General features: G+C 48.6%; 2 protein-coding genes across 2 annotated transcripts; one reads left to right on the forward strand and one right to left on the reverse strand.

The window, feature by feature from the left end:
• The first annotated feature begins 501 nt into the window (after nt 1–501).
• LOC104365581 (homeobox protein NANOG) lies at nt 502–7112 on the forward strand. Its single transcript, XM_009972401.3, has 4 exons — nt 502–673; nt 4623–4897; nt 6234–6323; nt 6750–7112. The coding sequence occupies exons 1-4, from the start codon at nt 502–504 to the stop codon at nt 7110–7112; spliced, it is 900 nt and encodes a 299-aa protein (XP_009970703.3).
• Nucleotides 7113–12610: 5498 nt separating this feature from the next.
• LOC104365590 (homeobox protein NANOG) lies at nt 12611–16883 on the reverse strand. Its single transcript, XM_042795431.1, has 4 exons — nt 16607–16883; nt 15836–16104; nt 15048–15137; nt 12611–14569 (listed from the first exon to the last, which is right to left on the reverse strand). Exons 1-4 carry the CDS (start codon nt 16845–16847, stop codon nt 14162–14164), a joined length of 1008 nt encoding a protein of 335 aa, XP_042651365.1. The 5' UTR covers nt 16848–16883; the 3' UTR covers nt 12611–14161.
• Nucleotides 16884–17681: the final 798 nt, after the last annotated feature.

Consider the following 17681-nt stretch of genomic DNA (forward strand, 5'->3'; position numbering starts at 1 on the left):
TACCTCCTGTCCACTCCCATGTAGTGGAGAGTGGTTGGGATTTGTTCTCTCAATGCAGTGTACAGCTGTCTTCTGCAGGACATCTGTGCTCACCGGATTATTTTGTGACAGGACGATTTTAGCTGAGCCCAAAGAAGCAAGCAGTAGGAGGCTTCCTGGGGCACTGGATCAGACCGCTGCTCAGGTGTGACAGAGGAGTAACCTGCAGAATGGGAAGAATTCAGAGGCGACATACTTTAGCCCTGATGCCATGTGTGGCTTTTTATCCCCCCCCTCCACCCTGCTCTGTCCCCACCCCACCAGTCAGACTCTTTAACATGACAAAGAGCCTCAAGGAGCAGATGATGGTGAATATTGCAGTCCCAGACAGGGTATAGCCAGCTATAAAGGTAACCGCCTGTCTATACTCCAGGGCTACCTCAGCTCCCTGGTGAGATCTTCCCCCCAAGTGAAGGTGACATCTATTAAAAGGTGGGGGAACCACCCCTTCACCCGCCTGCCATGTGTGCACAGTTGGCTCTGCCCCCCTACCAGGCTTACCCCAGCAGGACCGGCATGGGGTACCTGGAGCTTTACTGGAACTCGGTGGAGGAGGCAGAACATGCCCCTGCTTCGGCTGGGCCAGCAGAAGCCAGTCAGTCTCCAGAGGCAGGAGGGAAAAGGCAGACAGCAGGTAAGGCATTTCAGCTCAGTCCTAGAACTGATCTCCAGGATACCTGTGCTCCCGGGTCAGCTGCTCGCTTAAAGACCTTGAGCAAATTTTTCTCTTTCCCTGCCTTAGTTTCCTAATGTGTGAGCTGGGCAAAGTGTGATCTAGTAGGGAAGGCGGATGGGTGACCTTGGGCAGTCACACCACCTTTCCGTGCTACTTTTCTTTGTTGATTGTGAACCGGATTCCTATACCCCAATAGGGCCTGCGAGGGTCCAGGCACTGTCAGGTCTGTGACCCAGGCTGAAGGGCAGTGTGACAACATGGTCTCATGAAATTTCATAGTTCTCGGGGCAGGAATGTCTGGGCCTCCTTTTGGTCAAATGGTGTCATGTGTGCTATGGAGAGAAACAAATCCTGAAGGTAGTTCTGCTTGTGGCATCCCTTATCCCCTTACAAACTCCTTGCACCCTTCATTCACTCATTAAACTCGAGCCAAGGCATGCTCTGAATCGCTATGCTGGGAAATCTGCTCCCTTTTAAATCCAGCATTGTTACTCTCTGCTTCTTTTAGTTTGCCATTTTCCTCTCTCCGTTTCCCTCTCCTTTCCATGCTCTTGTTGCCTTGCCATTCCCTTTTTGCAAAAAAAGTTCCAGGCCCCACTGTGGTGGCGTTTTCTATTCCTAACATTCCTCTCCCACTCTAGTGAGTGGCAACGGAACAGCTGATGAAAGCAGGTCATCAGGGTAGCAGCCCTGTAAGGTTAATGGATGGGAGGAGAGTGAGCTTTTGGAGTATGGTTTCAAGCTGTCAGATGCTATAGAGAGCTACAAGCTCGGGCATACTGACTAGTGGGTACTTGGCACAGGTGTACTTGCCATGTTGTCTGGGGAAAGGCTTAGGTTCTTTGCATGCTGCCTGCTCCACAGAGGCAGCAGGCAGATCGACTCATTCATGCCCCCAGTGTGCCTGGTACAGAGACTTAAAACCCATCTTCAGACACTTTCCTCTGGTGCCTCTCTCTACAGAGAGCCCAGTCATGGAAGCAAAGGCCTACAGATATCAAGGGCTCGTGGGAGTGGGTCTGCTTTAGGTTTTCACGTTTATGTCTGTTGCGCTGCTGCTTGCGTTTCTTGCTTCCTCTTTCCTTCACTACCATGGGAGAGGGACTGCCTTTGTCTTGAGCTCAAGATGCAGGTGGAAAATTACATGGGGGTTTGGGATGACAAGCTGAGCAGAACGTGTGGCAGCTTTATTTCTATGATGTCTTGCTGTGGTTCCTGTGTAACAGAAGACTTTTCTGCTTTCCCAGCCCACATTCTCAGCATGCTCATTTCCTACCTATAAGGTTTTTACTGCACAGCCTGCAGAAGTCAAGCATCCTCTGGATCCAGATGAAATTGTATCTTCCTGTGCATCCAGGTCACAGATGTTCAGCATCCTCTCAGGCTCTGCAGTCTACCCCCATGCACATAACACCTCAGGCCCTTGCACCTCTTCTGTTGACAGCTCCTTTCTCCTTGTAGGCAGAATCCCTTCGTAATCTTCATGGCCCTGCTCCCCAGCACTAGAAACCTGCCCCACCACACACCTGCCTCTTCACACAGCCCATGCTCTGAGTGGTTATCATCTCCTAGGGATAGGAAATAGCCAAGAGCAAGCCTGCAAGAGCAGTCAACCCCGGAGTGGCAGGCACCACAAAGACAGGTTTGCCTCCCTCAGGAGGGTAACAAGGGAAAAGGTACCACAGACACGGTCACCTTTCTGAGGCCCACCAACACCTCAAGATTTTGAGTGATTGCTTAGTAGCCTCTCAGTTTAGGACAGAAGAAGGAAGGGTTTGGTAGAGTGGATGGGAAGCCCACTCCTCAGGAGGGCATCAGTACTTTGCATTGGACATATGTTTGGGAGGTTGAGGAGGGTATCTCAGTGGGCTTCAGTCACAGCTCTCCGGGTGGTTAGGAATGAGATTGGGAGCTAGTGGTTAAGCTCAGTAGGCAGAAGGTGTGTACTGAAAATGGCACTGCCTCATTCACTGCGCACATGCTCTCCTGAAACGCCAGTAGGAGAGGGGATGGACCATGAAGAAGGGTTTTCAGTGGAGTAGCTGGAGGAAGGAGGGATGGACAGATTTATCTTTGCAGTTATGGGGAAAGGGAGAGACTGTCATTGCAGCCTTTAAGTCAGGGCTGGCCTGAGAAGGTCTCAGACTCTCACGGACCCCAGCAACCAGGCACCTGACACAAAGATGCTGGAGTAATCTTGTTAGCATTTTCTTTTTCAGGCAGACTGAATGACTTTGCATTTTGCATTTTAGCAGCTTTTGTCTGGACTAGCAGCCCAGATTGTTTAGGAAGTTTTTCCTTTTGATCTTTATCTTTACTTTGTCCTCAACAGAGAACCTTTAAGACATGTACCAAAACAAATGAGTAGGGGCTTGGACACCTTCCTCTGCACTCTTGAATTTTGTCCCCCATGCCCCTGGTACAGGATTACTGGTTCTTCTCACCTGTTCCACACATCCACCTTTCCTCTCTCCCTTCCCACTTCCATGTTAAATTTCTCTCCTTCATTCTCCTTTCACCAAAAGCCTCCGTCAGCCAAATAGGTCCCTCCATTTATACATGTGTCTCCAGCAGTGGGATGGTCTGTGGTGGGGGAGCTGCTGGCAAACAGGAGTGAGCCCACATCCAAGGCCTGACTGATGCTCTCCACCTGCTGCCCCATCATTGTAAGCATCAACTGCTCACCATACACCCTGGTCACAGGTTGCTTTGCCACTGTCTATCAAGTCTCTTGAGATTGCTTGGCAGGCAGTTTTGTTAGCAGTTGCTATCACGAAGAAAACTCACCTAGACAAAGTAGATAAGCAGGCACTCCTTTATTCCAGCACTGGGGAACATGAGGGATAGCTCTACCAAGGATGTGTTTACCAACAAGCACAAAGCACAACATATTTATACACTTTTTTAGCAGAGTCATTGTTACATAAGGTTCAAAACCACATAGAGTGCTCACTTCTTAATTTGATCTTTGTAATGATCGGCTTTATCAGTTACCTCACCTTATCCATACTTCTATTCTAAGTAATCATTCGATAACCTCACTGATTGTAATCCTTGATATTAAAATCAAAGAGGGGAGGGTAGTGATTAGCATATTCATGATATTTCCTGGAAATCATTATCATATTCATGATATTTCCTGGAAATCATTATCATATGCAAATGTCTCTAACGCATGTGCAGCTATGTTGGACGGGGGTCCTCTGGTGGTCATCAACAGTCTTCCTCACTGTGTCTGCTGTTTGAACTCCATCCTTCTGCATGCGCATTTCATCCTTTGGCTGATCTCCCAAACCAAGGCCAGTTTCTTCTGGTACCCATTGTTTTAATTCAGAGTCCATAACTATTTCCACAGTAATCGAGGCAAACACAATACTAGTTGCTCATTCCTAAGATCTTAACATATCCTATGTTCTCATAACTACTGTAACTCTATATCACTCATATAACCAAAAATCAAAATAATATTCTAAGATTCAAGCTATTTCATTAGGGTATTTGTAAATTGTAACAGTTTCAGGCAGCCCAGTCACCAACCCAAAGCTATGCTAAAAAAAAAGTCAAAGTCATGACTAGGACTTTTTACGCCACACTGAGGCCAAAATATTACTGGGAGGATAGTAACACTGTAAGCCAGCGTGCACCGTTCTCCTTTCCCTGCCCCACCTGGCGAAAGGGAGACACGGGCATCCCGGAGGGCTGAGCTGGGAAGCTGCTCGCTGTCAGTGGGCTTGTCTGTGCCTACAGAACCATGAAGGAAGAAGGGTGACACAGGCCTTTGCTTCAAGAGATCCCCTGTCTGGTAGGCAAGGAGAGCTCTACATACAGCAGACCGGTAGCACGCTTATACCCACACAGCTGTGCATTATGTCTTGTATGCCTTTTCCCATTGTCTTTTTATTTCTAGAAGTATCCCCTGCTTCATCTAGTTCTGGGAATTTCAGCCAATTCACACCAGATTCAGCCACCAGTCCACATTCGGCATCCTTGTCCCCACAGTGTGCAGATAAGTCTCAGAAGGACAGAGAAGATGTCACAGAGGGGCTGAGGAAGGCCAAGAGCCGCACGGCTTTCTCCAAGGAGCAGCTGCAAACCCTGCACCAGCGATTCCAGAGCCAGAAGTACCTCAGCCCCCAGCAGATCCGGGAGCTGGCTGCTGCCCTGGGGCTCACCTACAAGCAGGTGAACATGGAGACTTTGAGCCATGGTGTATCTGTCACACAGAGGCTGAATGATCGCATAAGGCGGTGACAGGATGGAAAGATGGGTCCCCAGCAGAGAGTAGAGGCTAAGGTGCCAGCTAACAGTTGTTCCCCTGCTTATCCATGCCTGGAGATCAGCAGCACTTCTGGGGTAGAGGAGAGTCGGTGGCACCTCGCTGGGGCCTCCTCAGTGAGGGGTCAGTTAAGGGTACTGTTGCCAACACTTGTAGTAGAATAGAGTAGAATGCCAACACTGTGTAGTAGAAACACAGTGATGAATATGTTGTTTGCCACAAACAGCCTCTACCCTGGAGAGCCTCTGCCTCTGCACTGGTGAACTTCACAGAAACCCCGGCACGTATCAGTTCCCTGAATCCCAGAGCTGCAACATGCCGAAAGCTATTCCTAATATTTCCCAGGGCTGATCTTGTCCAGTATCTAAAAACGTCCCACAAGCAGCACTGCCTGTCTGTCTGGCACCCGCTCCCTGCTCCGTGTGGGTACTGCTAGGTCCTTGCATTGCGGCCCTTCAGGAACTCTGCTGATCTCCAGGGAGGTTGTCTGTAGTAAACTGGTGCTGGCTCAAATGATACCTTCCTAAAGCAGAGGGGGCTGGGCAACGAGGCAGAAGTGCTTGCAGTTACAAGTCCAAAACCTGCCTGGAATTTCGACCTGAGAGCTGGGCTTGATGGCCTGGATGTCCCTTCATGCCCTAGGACTAAAAAGGTTATATATGCACTGTAGGTGCGTGCACACACACAGGAAAACAAGACGGGTGGGACAATCTGCTCCTTCCTTCAGTCCACATCCCTGCAAAGGCTGTTGTCAGAGTGCAGACACAGCCCTGGGGGGAAACGCTTCTGCAATTCACCCCAACAAGGAGCTTTGAATTTGGGAACTGCTGGGTACAAGGAGCAAGACTCCTTTCTCCGCTCATATGTGTGCAGAAACGGTATCGTAGAAGCTTGCCTGTAGCGCAGGGGGCTTGTAGAGACCTGGGCGGGTCTAATTTCCACCCGTCTTTCATCTCCATGACTGAAACGAGTCAACTTGTCACAGCTATGAGTGTCTGGTGGACACAATGCCACCTCCTCCCCCCACCATGCAGATGCACTAGCCACCTGCTGAGGCTGCGAGACAGGCATCTCCCCTTGGCCACAACACCGGGAAGCTCTGAAAGGCCTTTATCTGCTGCTGCCCATGTATCTATGCCATCTGGCCACTCTCACCCTGGTTCTTCCTGCTTGTCAATCTGATAACACTCGCTCTTCCCTCTCCTTTGCTGATGTTTTCTCTGCTCTCCCTTCCTCACCCAGGTGAAGACTTGGTTCCAGAACCGGAGGATGAAGCTGAAAAGGTGCCAGAAGCATAGCCTGTGGAGTGAACGGGCTCAGTGCCTCACGCAAGTAAGAACACAGCATGTGGCTCAGCATGGGCCTTCTAGCTGGGCAGATAAGTCCTGTGATATATTTCCTCCGTGGGGGCAACTTAAGCATTCCAAATACCAGTGTACCCTGCCTTCTGGCTTGCTCAGCACAGAGGCACAGACTTGGCATGGCCCTCCATGTTCTCTGGGTAGCCTAGCAATGTGCTGACTGTGCCACTGAAATGCTTCCAGAGAAAAGCTGTTTTCCTCATACATATATATATATATATTATTATGTATCTATCCCTGAGCTATGGGGGTGGATATGGTTGTTCTTGTCCTTCCATGTCACTGCTGCTGCTCAAGAGACAACATGAGATGTGAAGGGACAGTGCCCCAGTTCATGTCAGGCCTTGGACACGAGGGGAGAAGCTATGTGATCTGACTCACTGTCTTTCGTTTTCAGAGTGGCTTCCAGCCAAGTACTTACCTGGATGTGCACCCCAAATTCCACAAGGGCTACCCGATCACTGCAGCCAGCAGCATCCCAACTGTGCCTCCCCCCCATCAGCACTATGGAGTAGGGCAGAACACTTACACAATTGTGACCAGCGAGGATGGAGGAGTCTTTGGTAAAGGCGGGGGCACCTGCAGTGTCCAGCAGACAGTGGGCTTCATTGCACAGCACAAAGTAGACTTTTACCACAGCTGTCCTGGCAGTGTGGAATATCCAGGCACAAAGACAGGTGACAGCTGCAACTTTCACCACTCGGCCACCATGGGGGCTACTTTCCCAGCCACTGCTGGCCACCATCTCTATCACTCCTAAGCATTGTGGATGTGGGGTACTAGGGCAGCCCGGAATCAAATGTCGTTCTCACTTCTCCTTTTGCTATTCATGTGCTCTCCAACTCAGGGGCATCACGTAGCTGGAACCTGTTTTGGCATCCAAATATGTGCCTGCAAGCATACGCAGACACACAGCCATGCAGATACCTCTTTGCTGATATGTGTACATACAGTATGTCCTTAAACATGCATGCACACACACACACATACACACACTCTCCCCCCTTTCTTGGCATGCACAACCAAGTTCCCTCATAGCAAGACCCAAGATCTGGCTATCTAGATCATCCCCTGGATCTTCTAAATTATGGATCTTGTAACTTGTCTCAGGAAGCACAGATTCCTTTGGGGATCTCATTTATACACATCACTGTACAGTTGTGTATACATAATCTGTGAAGCCGTGGGCTGTATGGAGAGATGCTGGTCACATACCATTCACTGAAGTTGGAGAAGTTATTGTCACACGCCAGGCACCCATCTGATGGTTAGATCAGCAGTTCTGTAGGTCAGCAGCAAAGTAGAGAATTGATGAAGTGTTTAGTGAAGAGAGATGTGACAACTTGCAGAAAGGCTGGTGAGATGATCATATAAGCATCAAAATAATAAATAAGCCCTTTGTTCTAATCTGTATCTTTTTGTGCCTCCTCTCAAGAAAACCAAACAGTACACACAATTTGGCAAACAATATTTTTTAAGATGGATTATGTATTTCTCTGTACCTTTTTTTCTACTATAATAGAGCACTGCAATATGAAATCCAGATGGAGCATAAATAGCCATAGCAACCGTATGACATTGTTGTCACTGATTTGTCTCTGAAACTAGAAACACAGATTTTTCTGTGTGTTAGTGGATCAACTTCGTGACTCTTGGCAATGCCAGATATCTAGAGTCAAAGGATGAGGTAACTACCACCCACCTTAAGAATTTCCTGCAACCAGCAATATTTAATACTGGGATTGGCTAAAACATAGAAGTACAGTCATTTCTAAATTTAATACTATATAAGTGTCTAAGTACCTAAAACCAGATGTGTGTATCAAGGTATATTTAATAACAGAGTACCAGTTCCACGTGTCACAGGTTTTCTATCACTCTTTAATGATGACAATGACTTTATCTTAAAGCAATGAAGTAGTTGTTGCTGTTAAAGAAAAAAAAAGCATAAAATGAAGGCAATTGATGCATGTGACTGGAGTAATAAGAGGCATGGTCTCCTGTTGGCAAAACTGGTTTATGACCCTGTGCCTCACAGCTGTTTATTCCTACCCCTGCTCCCTCACGCAGCCACTCCTTGACCCTTTGGTTGTTCAGCTGCACTGTTTCTAAAGCCATACTGTAAACTGTATGGCCAGCATGATTTGGGGAAAAATAAGGCCTTTTGGAGAGCAGATTTCTAAGTCACATAATTTTGGATATCCATTTTAAAGCACGGCCCCATACACACCTGTCCTTCACCCAGCAAGTACCTAAGCTTGGGAAAGACATGTTTTTGCAACCACTGCGCCATCAGAGGGGTGGGCATCGATTGAGTTAGCTTAACCAAAAAGGTTCTGGTTAACGTCTGAAGATGGACTACAGTAGCAGCAAATATCAGGGCTCTCACATGAGTGCGAGGAGTTTTTTCAACCCCTTTGGAACCAACAGTGCTGCTACTAACCTGTATGTCATCTGAAAACTTTCCATGCCACCCTATTAAAGGCTGCAATAGGTGAAAAAGTTGAGCTTGTGACTGCTCCTCACAAATAATTCTCTGGAACACGAGTCCCTGTTTCTTCAGGGATGCTTCAGGACAGGCAGGATCTTGCCGTGAAGTCTCTGAGCTGGCTTGCAAGAAGGATGCTAGCTATAAGAGCAACAGTCATGACCTCCCCACCTTCACAGCAAAAGTGGGCTACCACACACTACCAAATCTTGTAGTTTCCTCAAGAGACCCATAAAATTTGTCAGAGGCCATCATTCCAAGACAGAGCTTATTGCCACAGAGGTGGTTCTGGAGACTGAAAGCCTGCAGCAATTCTCACAGGCAAGTAAGCAACTTCCAGGAAGGGAGTTCATTGATGTCTGCTGTACCAGGAGATGCATTTCCAGTGCCCTGTGTAATAACAGCAGGAATGCAGCTCCTATTATAGGCAGTCCTTCAGCCACCACCAAACAGAGGGACACTGGGAACTTGCTTTCTCTTCTGTTTTTTTCCCTTGTATTTAAGCAATGACTTGGATGGAGCTTGGGGCTCACCCAAGGCAGCAGTCCTGATAGTAATTTGTAAAAAATTTAGTGATTCAGACTGCTAGAGACACACCCTGTCTGTGAGCAGATGGATTTCCATTAAATGTAAGAAATTAATTCTAGCCTGGCTATGAAAGAGATTCGCAGATATGATCTGAGGGTGCTTTTCAAATTTGTGGACAGCATAAAAACAACATGGATCTCACAGGAAAGGAAAAACTTTTTTTCTTTTTTTCTTTTTTTTTTTTTTTCTGTCTAAGACCAATATCGTGATTTTGGTTCCTTCATGCCTCTTGACTGCTCAGAATCAGCCAATGGCTGTTGGCCTCTGATTATTGGCCAAGCAAGAGATGTGTGGTAATACTTTACTGAAAATTTCCAAAACCCTGTTAGCTCAGCATTTGAGTCATGCAGAGTAGTTAGATAACTAAATATAACGTTTACACATGTCTATAGGGAAGAGCCTGTTAAAGTAAAGATCATGCCTTTTATCTGCACTGTAGAGACAACGAGCGTGAGCCCTTGCTCATGGGCCACTCAGAAGAAACACGTAGCTTGTAAAACACCAGTGCAGGACATGTTGACACAGAGAGCAAAGAATGAAGTTGCTTGCACCACTGTACTTGCTTGGTATTTTGCCTATGGGACAGCAAACACTGGGACCCAGTTAACTAGAGAATAAACCCTGGTCTACACAGTCTGTACTAGATCTTATTTCCTCTGTTTATTCTCTGCATTACTGGAAATATACCTGCAGCATTGACAAACTGGAGTCTTGACAGTGCAGAGGTACTGTGAAAGTGTAGTGTATTCACAGAAACTATAAAACATATAAAGAGCTCCATATGGGTTTACAGCTTAATCCTAAAAAGATTTCCTGGCAAGGAAAATCAAGTTTGCAATGTGCAGAAATCACTGTTACACAGCACAGTCACAAGAAGCAGCAGTCCTAACAGAGATGTAATGTATCCCAACAGAAAGGGCTTTTGCTGACATGCACTTACTGCCTCTGAGGAACTGATATAAACCCCTTTGGAAGTATGTGTCTGGAGGGATTAGTTGCACCAGTTTTGGTAGTAGTGCTGCAACTACCTGTGCATCTGTTTCACATGGTGATGTGACTCAGGAATGTCAAGGTAACAGAGAGCTCCAGCACTGTGGAAAAGCAGAGTCCTGCTTAATTCCATAGCTTCTAGAAACTCTTCCTGAGCTCCTAGCAGTCCTTTCCAGCCCACCTGCCAAAATTCCAACAGCCACTCTGCATGTTCCCTCCAGCCCTACAACTACGTGTGCTTGCCAAACCTTCATGCAACCCAGCCAGAACAACCAGGGGAGTCACACACCCGTGAAGGAACCCTCTATTTCTGCAGAACGCTCTCATGGTAAATGCAGTAACAAAACCCACAGCAGGCAGAGCTCAGCCCCAGGGCTATTTTAGCAACAATATCTGTTTCTGTAGGAGAGACACCAGCAGAGCTCTGGCTACATCCTTACCCTATAGGCAGAAACATGGGAGAGAAACACACCCAAGCAACACAGGCAATCTATAGCAAGCATCCTATGCAATCATTCTGGAAATGGCTATACACCTTGTATATTTGAATTTAAGTCTGCATTAAAAAAAAAAAAAAAAAAAAAAGCTTCTAATTTTAAAGCTGAAAGGCAAGACTTTAGTATCTATGACTTTTATAGATACACAGTTCAGCTTTGTTTTTTCAAAAGAATTGTTGAAATTAACACTACTACCAGAGCATTACCCAGAATTCATCCAAACTCATGTTGGGACACGAGTCTCAGGCCAGGATGAAAAAAGATCTCTCTTCTGTAATACAGGAAATACCACGAACCTGGAATTTCCCCCTCTTCCAGGCCAGATTTACCTTTTTCAGCTGCTGAAGGTTGGCAGTCCACACATGGGCAACTTAGCCTTTCTTCCTCCTCTACAGGCTCAAACTTTCACTCCCTCTCTTTCCTGCACTTACTCCACCTCACCCTCAGAAGCTGAGCAGTATTGCAAAAGGAAAGTGGACATGCTTTGGCACCCACACAAGCAGATTCTGGTTAAAGGGCCTGTGACAGTTTGAGCCTGAACAGTCACCTGTCAGTTTAGCTAACTGTGCTCAGTATCTACTGAACACCCCTTTCAGACAGATGAAAAGCGTTAGTGGCATACTGTAGTGTAAAGAGCCTGGGATTAAACCCAAACAGATTATTTTTGCTAGTTTAAACTATGAGTATTAATAGGAGCTTGGTTCTGCTGATAGAGCAGTAGCATCAGCGATTGAACAGCCAGCCACCTTGTTCCCTTAGTGCTGCTGCCCATGGGCACTTGCAGCCCTTGGCTGCATGCAAGTTACACAGGTGTTCAAACTAACATGGATATAAGGAAAGCAAGGGTCTGATGAACCAAAGCTCACTGAGCAGAGAGGCTCATGGAGTCTTTAAATTGGTGTCTGCTGATGCACTGCTTCAGTCCCAATGTGTCTGCCTCAAGTGTTTCAGTACCTTTTAAATGTTGCTCCCAGCTGCTAACAGGAGACAAAGGCAGTCTTGGGGCAAAGTAGGGAAGTAAGTTTTTGTTTCAGTGCTGAAGGCAGGAATCAGTTACCTATGCACAAACTTCTGCTGCCATTTGAGGGTACCACAAGAACCCCAAGAGAGCTGTAGCCTCAATGTGATCCTCTGAGGCAGCTGCAGTTGGCCACAGACTCAAAGGACACTTTCTTTTGCTCCTACCCTGAAAATGAAATAGTTATTTTCAAGTATTGCGGTCTAAGGACTAATACAAACATGTTATGGGGCTACGCATTCCTGCAAGCCAGCAGCTAGCCCTACAGTTGCCCACTCCTGGAGCCTGTCCTGAGCACTAGGCAAACACACCTGCATGTTAAAAACAGGCCTGATGGACTTGTGACCTACTCCTTTTTAAGCAGGTGCTTGATCCCACTTCTGGGAGAAACACAGTACGGTTACTTTTTTCCTCCTTTGCTCAGTACTGCTGGTCTAACCTCTGCAGATTAACCATTCTTGTAGCAGGCAGTTCATATGCAAGCTAGCAACGCTGCTTCAACATTAAAATAAAGTAATTTATTTAAATTCAAACAAATTTGTAAGAACATTAAACAGAAACAAAGTCATAAAAGACAACATGAACATAGTATAAAACATGCACACTATGAAAAACTATTCTGGAACAACACATTTGCCTCCTTTGCACAACCCCTTGTGCAAATATTTGAAGACAAGACTGCAGTAAAAATTGTGCACTAACCACAGAAATATTTATGCTTTTACCATCCCATTTACTCTTGCCGGCTCACGCCATTTTGTATTCTTGGACAGTGGCAGACCAGACTCTGCAATTCCACATCTTGTAAAAAGATAAACTTCACATAAATTGGAACTGACTTTTGGTTTCTCCATACTGGAAAGGATGATTCAATTATTTTAAAAAATGAAATGGAAAGCTTTAATTAGTATTTTCCTCATTTTATCGAACTAGGTTTCTCCAAACTTTCTCCTCCCCTAGAGCTTGGGTACTTATGTCAGATGAGGCACCCAGTGCCCTTTTCAGCAGAATAACAAGAGATTCAACAAGGCCCTGGGGAAGGGACCAAAATCCTACGAGTTTACACTCTTAACACTGAGATTAGACAAGCGTGGGGAACCATCCTGCTCTAGGCCCTTATGACAATTCCGCTGGGACCCACCAGGACTCCCCACTTGCAACATCCAGGTTCCAGGATAAGTGACTTTAAACATCACCTGTAAAATAACAAAGTCCTTTACTTAGCTGTGTGCTTCTACCCCAGAGAAAGCTGCACTGTAGCAGTGCTGTGTTTGTGAAGTGCTATGGGACCATCACGTATGGATAAGCAGACTGTTCTCACCACTCCAAAGATGACTACACGCAGACACTCCTCACACTTCCAACAGTGGCACCCTGGGCTACCCTCTGCTGCAACTCACAGGTTGGGACAAGCAAACAGTCTCTCGGCAGATAGATGTAGAAAGGCAAGATCTAAACTGCGTGGAGACAGTTCCAGAGACACCATCCTGAATGAGCCAAGAGGCACAAGGTAGGTTAGCAGCTTTGGAAACTGAAGTTTCCATGTAAGATATGGACAATACTCTACTGCACTTTCTCCCCTCTGAACTGCCCTGTGTACTCAGGAGGACCACAGGCATGGGGCAGACGGGCGCTGACCCCTCCAGGAGGAGTTGCTGAAAGTAACTGGATCAAGTCATCTGAAATCTGATGATCTCACATAGCTTTTCAGTGAGGGAGGAGACAATGCAGATGAAGAGTTAGCAATTAGCTAACTGAGGTAGCAAAAGTAAGCAAGACAGCAGGAAAGGTTCTGGACTACAACAGGGTATTTCTAGCAGAATTATGCTGAAGTACAGACTTTTCTTCTCCAGCAAAGGTCTGCTGCAAGACACACAAAGGCAGGGATTAGAAATCACCTGCTATAGAGGCAGCGGACTTGGGATAGCAAATACAGACCTTTACCACCCCTGCTGCTCCTGGCTGTGGCATTGCACATTCCTCTCCATGAATTAAGTTTAGTCTATCCACACACAAACCACCCCTGCCAAGGGTTAGCTGTGAACAGACAGCAGGTGCCTTTAAACAGAAAACTAGCTCAAGGCAGCAGGGTACTGAGCCCCACCAACGGTTAAAACAGGAGATGGGGAGGAAGGGCAAGGGAAAGGAATAGAAACTGGATCCCTGAGTCAAGACCCTAGAAACCCCATGAGAGAAAACAGAAGGAAGAAAAAAAAAATACTTCAGACCTAAGAGTCATAGCCACCCAGGGGATGCCAGGGGGCCTGGTACTGGTGCCGTACAGGAGAGCTTGAGAACAGCATGGCACTGTCAGAGGTGCTCTGAAAGCTGTAGGTGTCTTCTGACTCCAGGTTGACATAATCCATGTCGGCAGGGTAGCCGTGATAGAAGTTCATCTGCTGGCTTAATAAACCCATGGCCTGCTGGGTATTGTAGCTTGTCCCACCTTTTCCAAAGAACCCCTCATCCTCCACAGCCATGAACGAGTACAGGCTCTGCCCACTCCCGTAAGTCTGGCCGCTGCCGTAAGGCTGGTGCATGTTGGTCACAGCCTGAAGGTTTCTGCTGGCACCAACAGGGAAGCCCTGGTGAAACGTGGAGGTTATATCCAGGTACGCAGTCTGATGAAACCCATTCTAGGAGAGACAGAGAAGGCTGTTCAGTAACGCAGCGTGCCACACCAACTGTGCCCAGTCTTTTGGACGGGTCCTCCTTTCTCCCCCACCCCCTGCCCCAAGCCAAACAACAGTATCTTTTTCATACTCATTGTCCTTACTATAGACTAATAATACCAGAGATGACAAGATCTTAAGTCAGTCACCTCCAACTCAGCATATATGGGAGCACCGTGCTGGGGGAAAAAAAAAAAAAGCATGAATAGCTTTGCTGGCCCTCTTTGGCTATTTTGTTTTCAGTCTCATGTGAGATAAGTGGACTGGAGACAAAGCTCTTTTGGTGCCAGGGCAGGTTTAAAATAGATGCCACTGTAAGCCTTATTACAAGAAACAGTCTTGTGCATTGTTAGAATTAGCAGGTTGGACATGATGCACTTCTGCCCACAAACTGGAGGAACTGTGACTGGTGGTGATGGGGCAAGGGGGGGAATTCTCTCACCTGTGGTAGATACACCCCCTTATCCACCCACTGGCTCTCCTTCTGGCAACGTTTAAACTTCATCCGTTGATTCTGAAACCATGTTTTCACCTATAAGTGATAGAGAAAAGACATAGGGCATTATCCAGTTTCTGCTTGGCTTCTAATACTGTACATAATTTCAGCCGTTAACAATATGCAGCAGACCCAGCTAGGCATGGAATCATAGACCTGAAACATGAAAACTAACACTCTTGCTCCTCAGATCACTATGGGATCTTTCACGACATCAAAAACCCTACCTGAAAGACAGGTCAAGACAGCTGCAGAAATGCAGCTTGTACAGGAACAGCACCTCACTGCCGTGCCAGGATCAGAGCTGCCTCAGGAGTGAGTCATTCCTTTAGTCAGACACGGGCAGGGCAAGAACCCTTTCCCTAGGGAGAGACCCAGGTGCCACTCTAAGAAAGGCAACTAGCAAAGCAGTGCCAGTATCTGACTTTTCACATTCAGAGACAGCACGTGTCCACACAGAACAGTAATCTTGACGCTGCAAAGCCCTGCTCTGTATGCACTTTCAAACACCTGTAGGGAGTGGGTGGATAGTGCTGGAAGCAAACATAAGAGGAAGACTGAGTCATAAGTTTTCACACTCTGTGCTCTCTCACATAAGCAACGGCATAAACGAGACCACGAAAGAAACTCGTCTCAGGGGTCTAAGAAAGAAGAAAAACCACCCCAAAAAAATCTGCTCGCATTACCACTTCACCCCAGGGATGTGACTCAACTGGTCAGAGCAATATGTTCACCTGCTTGTAGGTGAGCCCCAGGGCAGCAGCCAGCTCCCGGATCTGCTGGGGGCTGAGGTACTTCTGGCTCTGGAATCGCTGGTGTAGGATTTGCAGCTGCTCTTGGGAGAAGGCTGTGCGGCTCTTGGCCTTCCTCACCACACCCTCGCCTTCCTCCTTGACCTTCTGGAAAGAAGGATGGGGAGATGGGCGCTCTGCGGTGGGGCTAGTGGCAGAGTCGGGAGTGTACTGGATGAGTGTCCCAGAGCTGGAGGAAGCCGGAGAGACATCTGAGAAGAAAAAAAAAAAAAAAAAAAAAAAAAAAAGAGAGAACTGTAGTGAACAGGGTCAGGGTGGAAAATACTCCCAAGACTTCGAAGTCCAGCTTCTTGGGAGAATTTTAAGACCGCCGTTGCCCTGGGGACTTGCAGGGGCTCCACAGCCGCAGGAAACGTAGCACGGAGAAGCGGGCACCGGCACCCCCGGGGCAGCGGAACCGGGACCCCTCTCCGTTCGCACCTCCGTCCCGTCCCGTCCCGTCCCGCCGGGACACAGGGGCCGCGCAGGGCCCGCTCCCACCCGCGCCCGGCGCTTCCACCGGGGCCCCCGGCGCAGCAGCGCCCGTCGCACCCTGGCGTGGGGCGGGGGGGGGGGAGCGCCGGCAGCACCGGCATCGCCCCCCCCCGCTCCCCGGGACGGGAGGGACGCAAGAAGGACACAGCCCCCCCCCCCCCCCCCAAGCCGAGGCCGGCCCGATGGCTCCCGCAGGGTCAGCCGCGCCGGGGCGCGTACCTGGCTGGCTGGGCGCCTTCTCCGCCGCGGGGAAGGGCAGGGCGTCCGCCGGCGGGGCCTCTCCGGCGGGCACGGCGTCCGCGCTCCCCGGGGAGGGCCAGAAGTAGTCCCCGTACCTGACCGCGCCGGGGTAGGGCAGGTAGGGCGGCATGGCCAGGTGGGCGCTCATGACCGGGCTGGGCCCCCCCCACCCCCGAGCAGGCAGCGAGCTGAGGGCAGAGGCTGCGGGCAGGCACCCCATTAGGCGGAGGTGGGGGGATGCTTTATGTCCTCCTCAGCCCGGCCACGGCCAGAAGGGATTGTCACGGCCATTGTCATGTTAAAGGTCCGTTGATTGGAGGGGAGGGGCTTTGGGGGGGGGGTATTCAGGGAGTGGGGGAGGGCTGGGACACCAGGCCTCGGTTCCCAATTCGCCTCCCAGGTGTCGCGGCGGGGGTCAGGCCGTTGCTGCCCACAGGCTCGTCCCTGCTGGGGGGGGCAGGAGCCTTGTTTCCCCCTCAGGGCCAGGCGGCCCGAGCAGAACCGCCTGGTGAGTTAAACGGGGCTGGGCAGACACCCTCCCGTTTAACACTTTTTCTCCCCACCTCCGCCTCCTTACCGGCCCCCACCCAAATGCAAAGAATGGACGGGAACTGGGAGCCTGCCCCGGGGCATGCGGAGGCGCTGCGTGTCTGCATTGCAGATCACAACCGTCCCTGCAAACAGATAAACCTTCCACCCCCCACGCCCCCCCCCCCGCAAGTGAACACGGCCCGGGCGCGGGGGGGACGGCGCTGCAGAGCGGGGTCTGTGTTTCGGGGGAGGGGGCTCAAAGGAAAGTAAGCTGCTTCTCCAGCGGCTAGCCCAAGGCTGGGACAGGCAGTCCTGTTTTGCAGGGGCACAGAAAAATGGTACTTCACCTTTTTTTGAAGCTTCTTTCCTCGGCCATTTGACATTTTTTTTTTCTTTTTTTCTTTTGCAAAAAGTGATAACTTTTTTTTCTTTTTTAAAAAAAAAAAAAAAGGGTTTATTATTGCTACGTGACCGGGAGGTGTGAATCACCCGGTCAGATTCCAGAGAAAACGAGAGCTGTTTT

This window comes from Tyto alba, unplaced genomic scaffold (genome assembly GCF_018691265.1).
Source record: "Tyto alba isolate M040663 unplaced genomic scaffold, T.alba_DEE_v4.0 Super-Scaffold_21, whole genome shotgun sequence".
Classification (NCBI taxonomy): domain Eukaryota; kingdom Metazoa; phylum Chordata; class Aves; order Strigiformes; family Tytonidae; genus Tyto; species Tyto alba.

What these genes read in the sequence shown, in the direction of transcription:
- LOC104365581 (XM_009972401.3), top strand. Translation starts at nt 502, where the DNA reads ATGTGTGCACAGTTGGCTCTGCCCCCCTACCAGGCTTACCCCAGCAGG. An exon ending in TGGGGCTCACCTACAAGCAG is followed by an intron (nt 4,898 to 6,233) that starts GTGAACATGGAG and finishes TTCCTCACCCAG; the next exon opens with GTGAAGACTTGGTTCCAGAA. An exon ending in GGGCTCAGTGCCTCACGCAA is followed by an intron (nt 6,324 to 6,749) that starts GTAAGAACACAG and finishes TTTCGTTTTCAG; the next exon opens with AGTGGCTTCCAGCCAAGTAC.
- LOC104365590 (XM_042795431.1), bottom strand. Translation starts at nt 16,847, where the DNA reads ATGGGGTGCCTGCCCGCAGCCTCTGCCCTCAGCTCGCTGCCTGCTCGG. An exon ending in GAAGGCGCCCAGCCAGCCAG is followed by an intron (nt 16,105 to 16,606) that starts GTACGCGCCCCG and finishes TTTTCTTCTCAG; the next exon opens with ATGTCTCTCCGGCTTCCTCC. An exon ending in TGGGGCTCACCTACAAGCAG is followed by an intron (nt 15,138 to 15,835) that starts GTGAACATATTG and finishes TATCACTTATAG; the next exon opens with GTGAAAACATGGTTTCAGAA.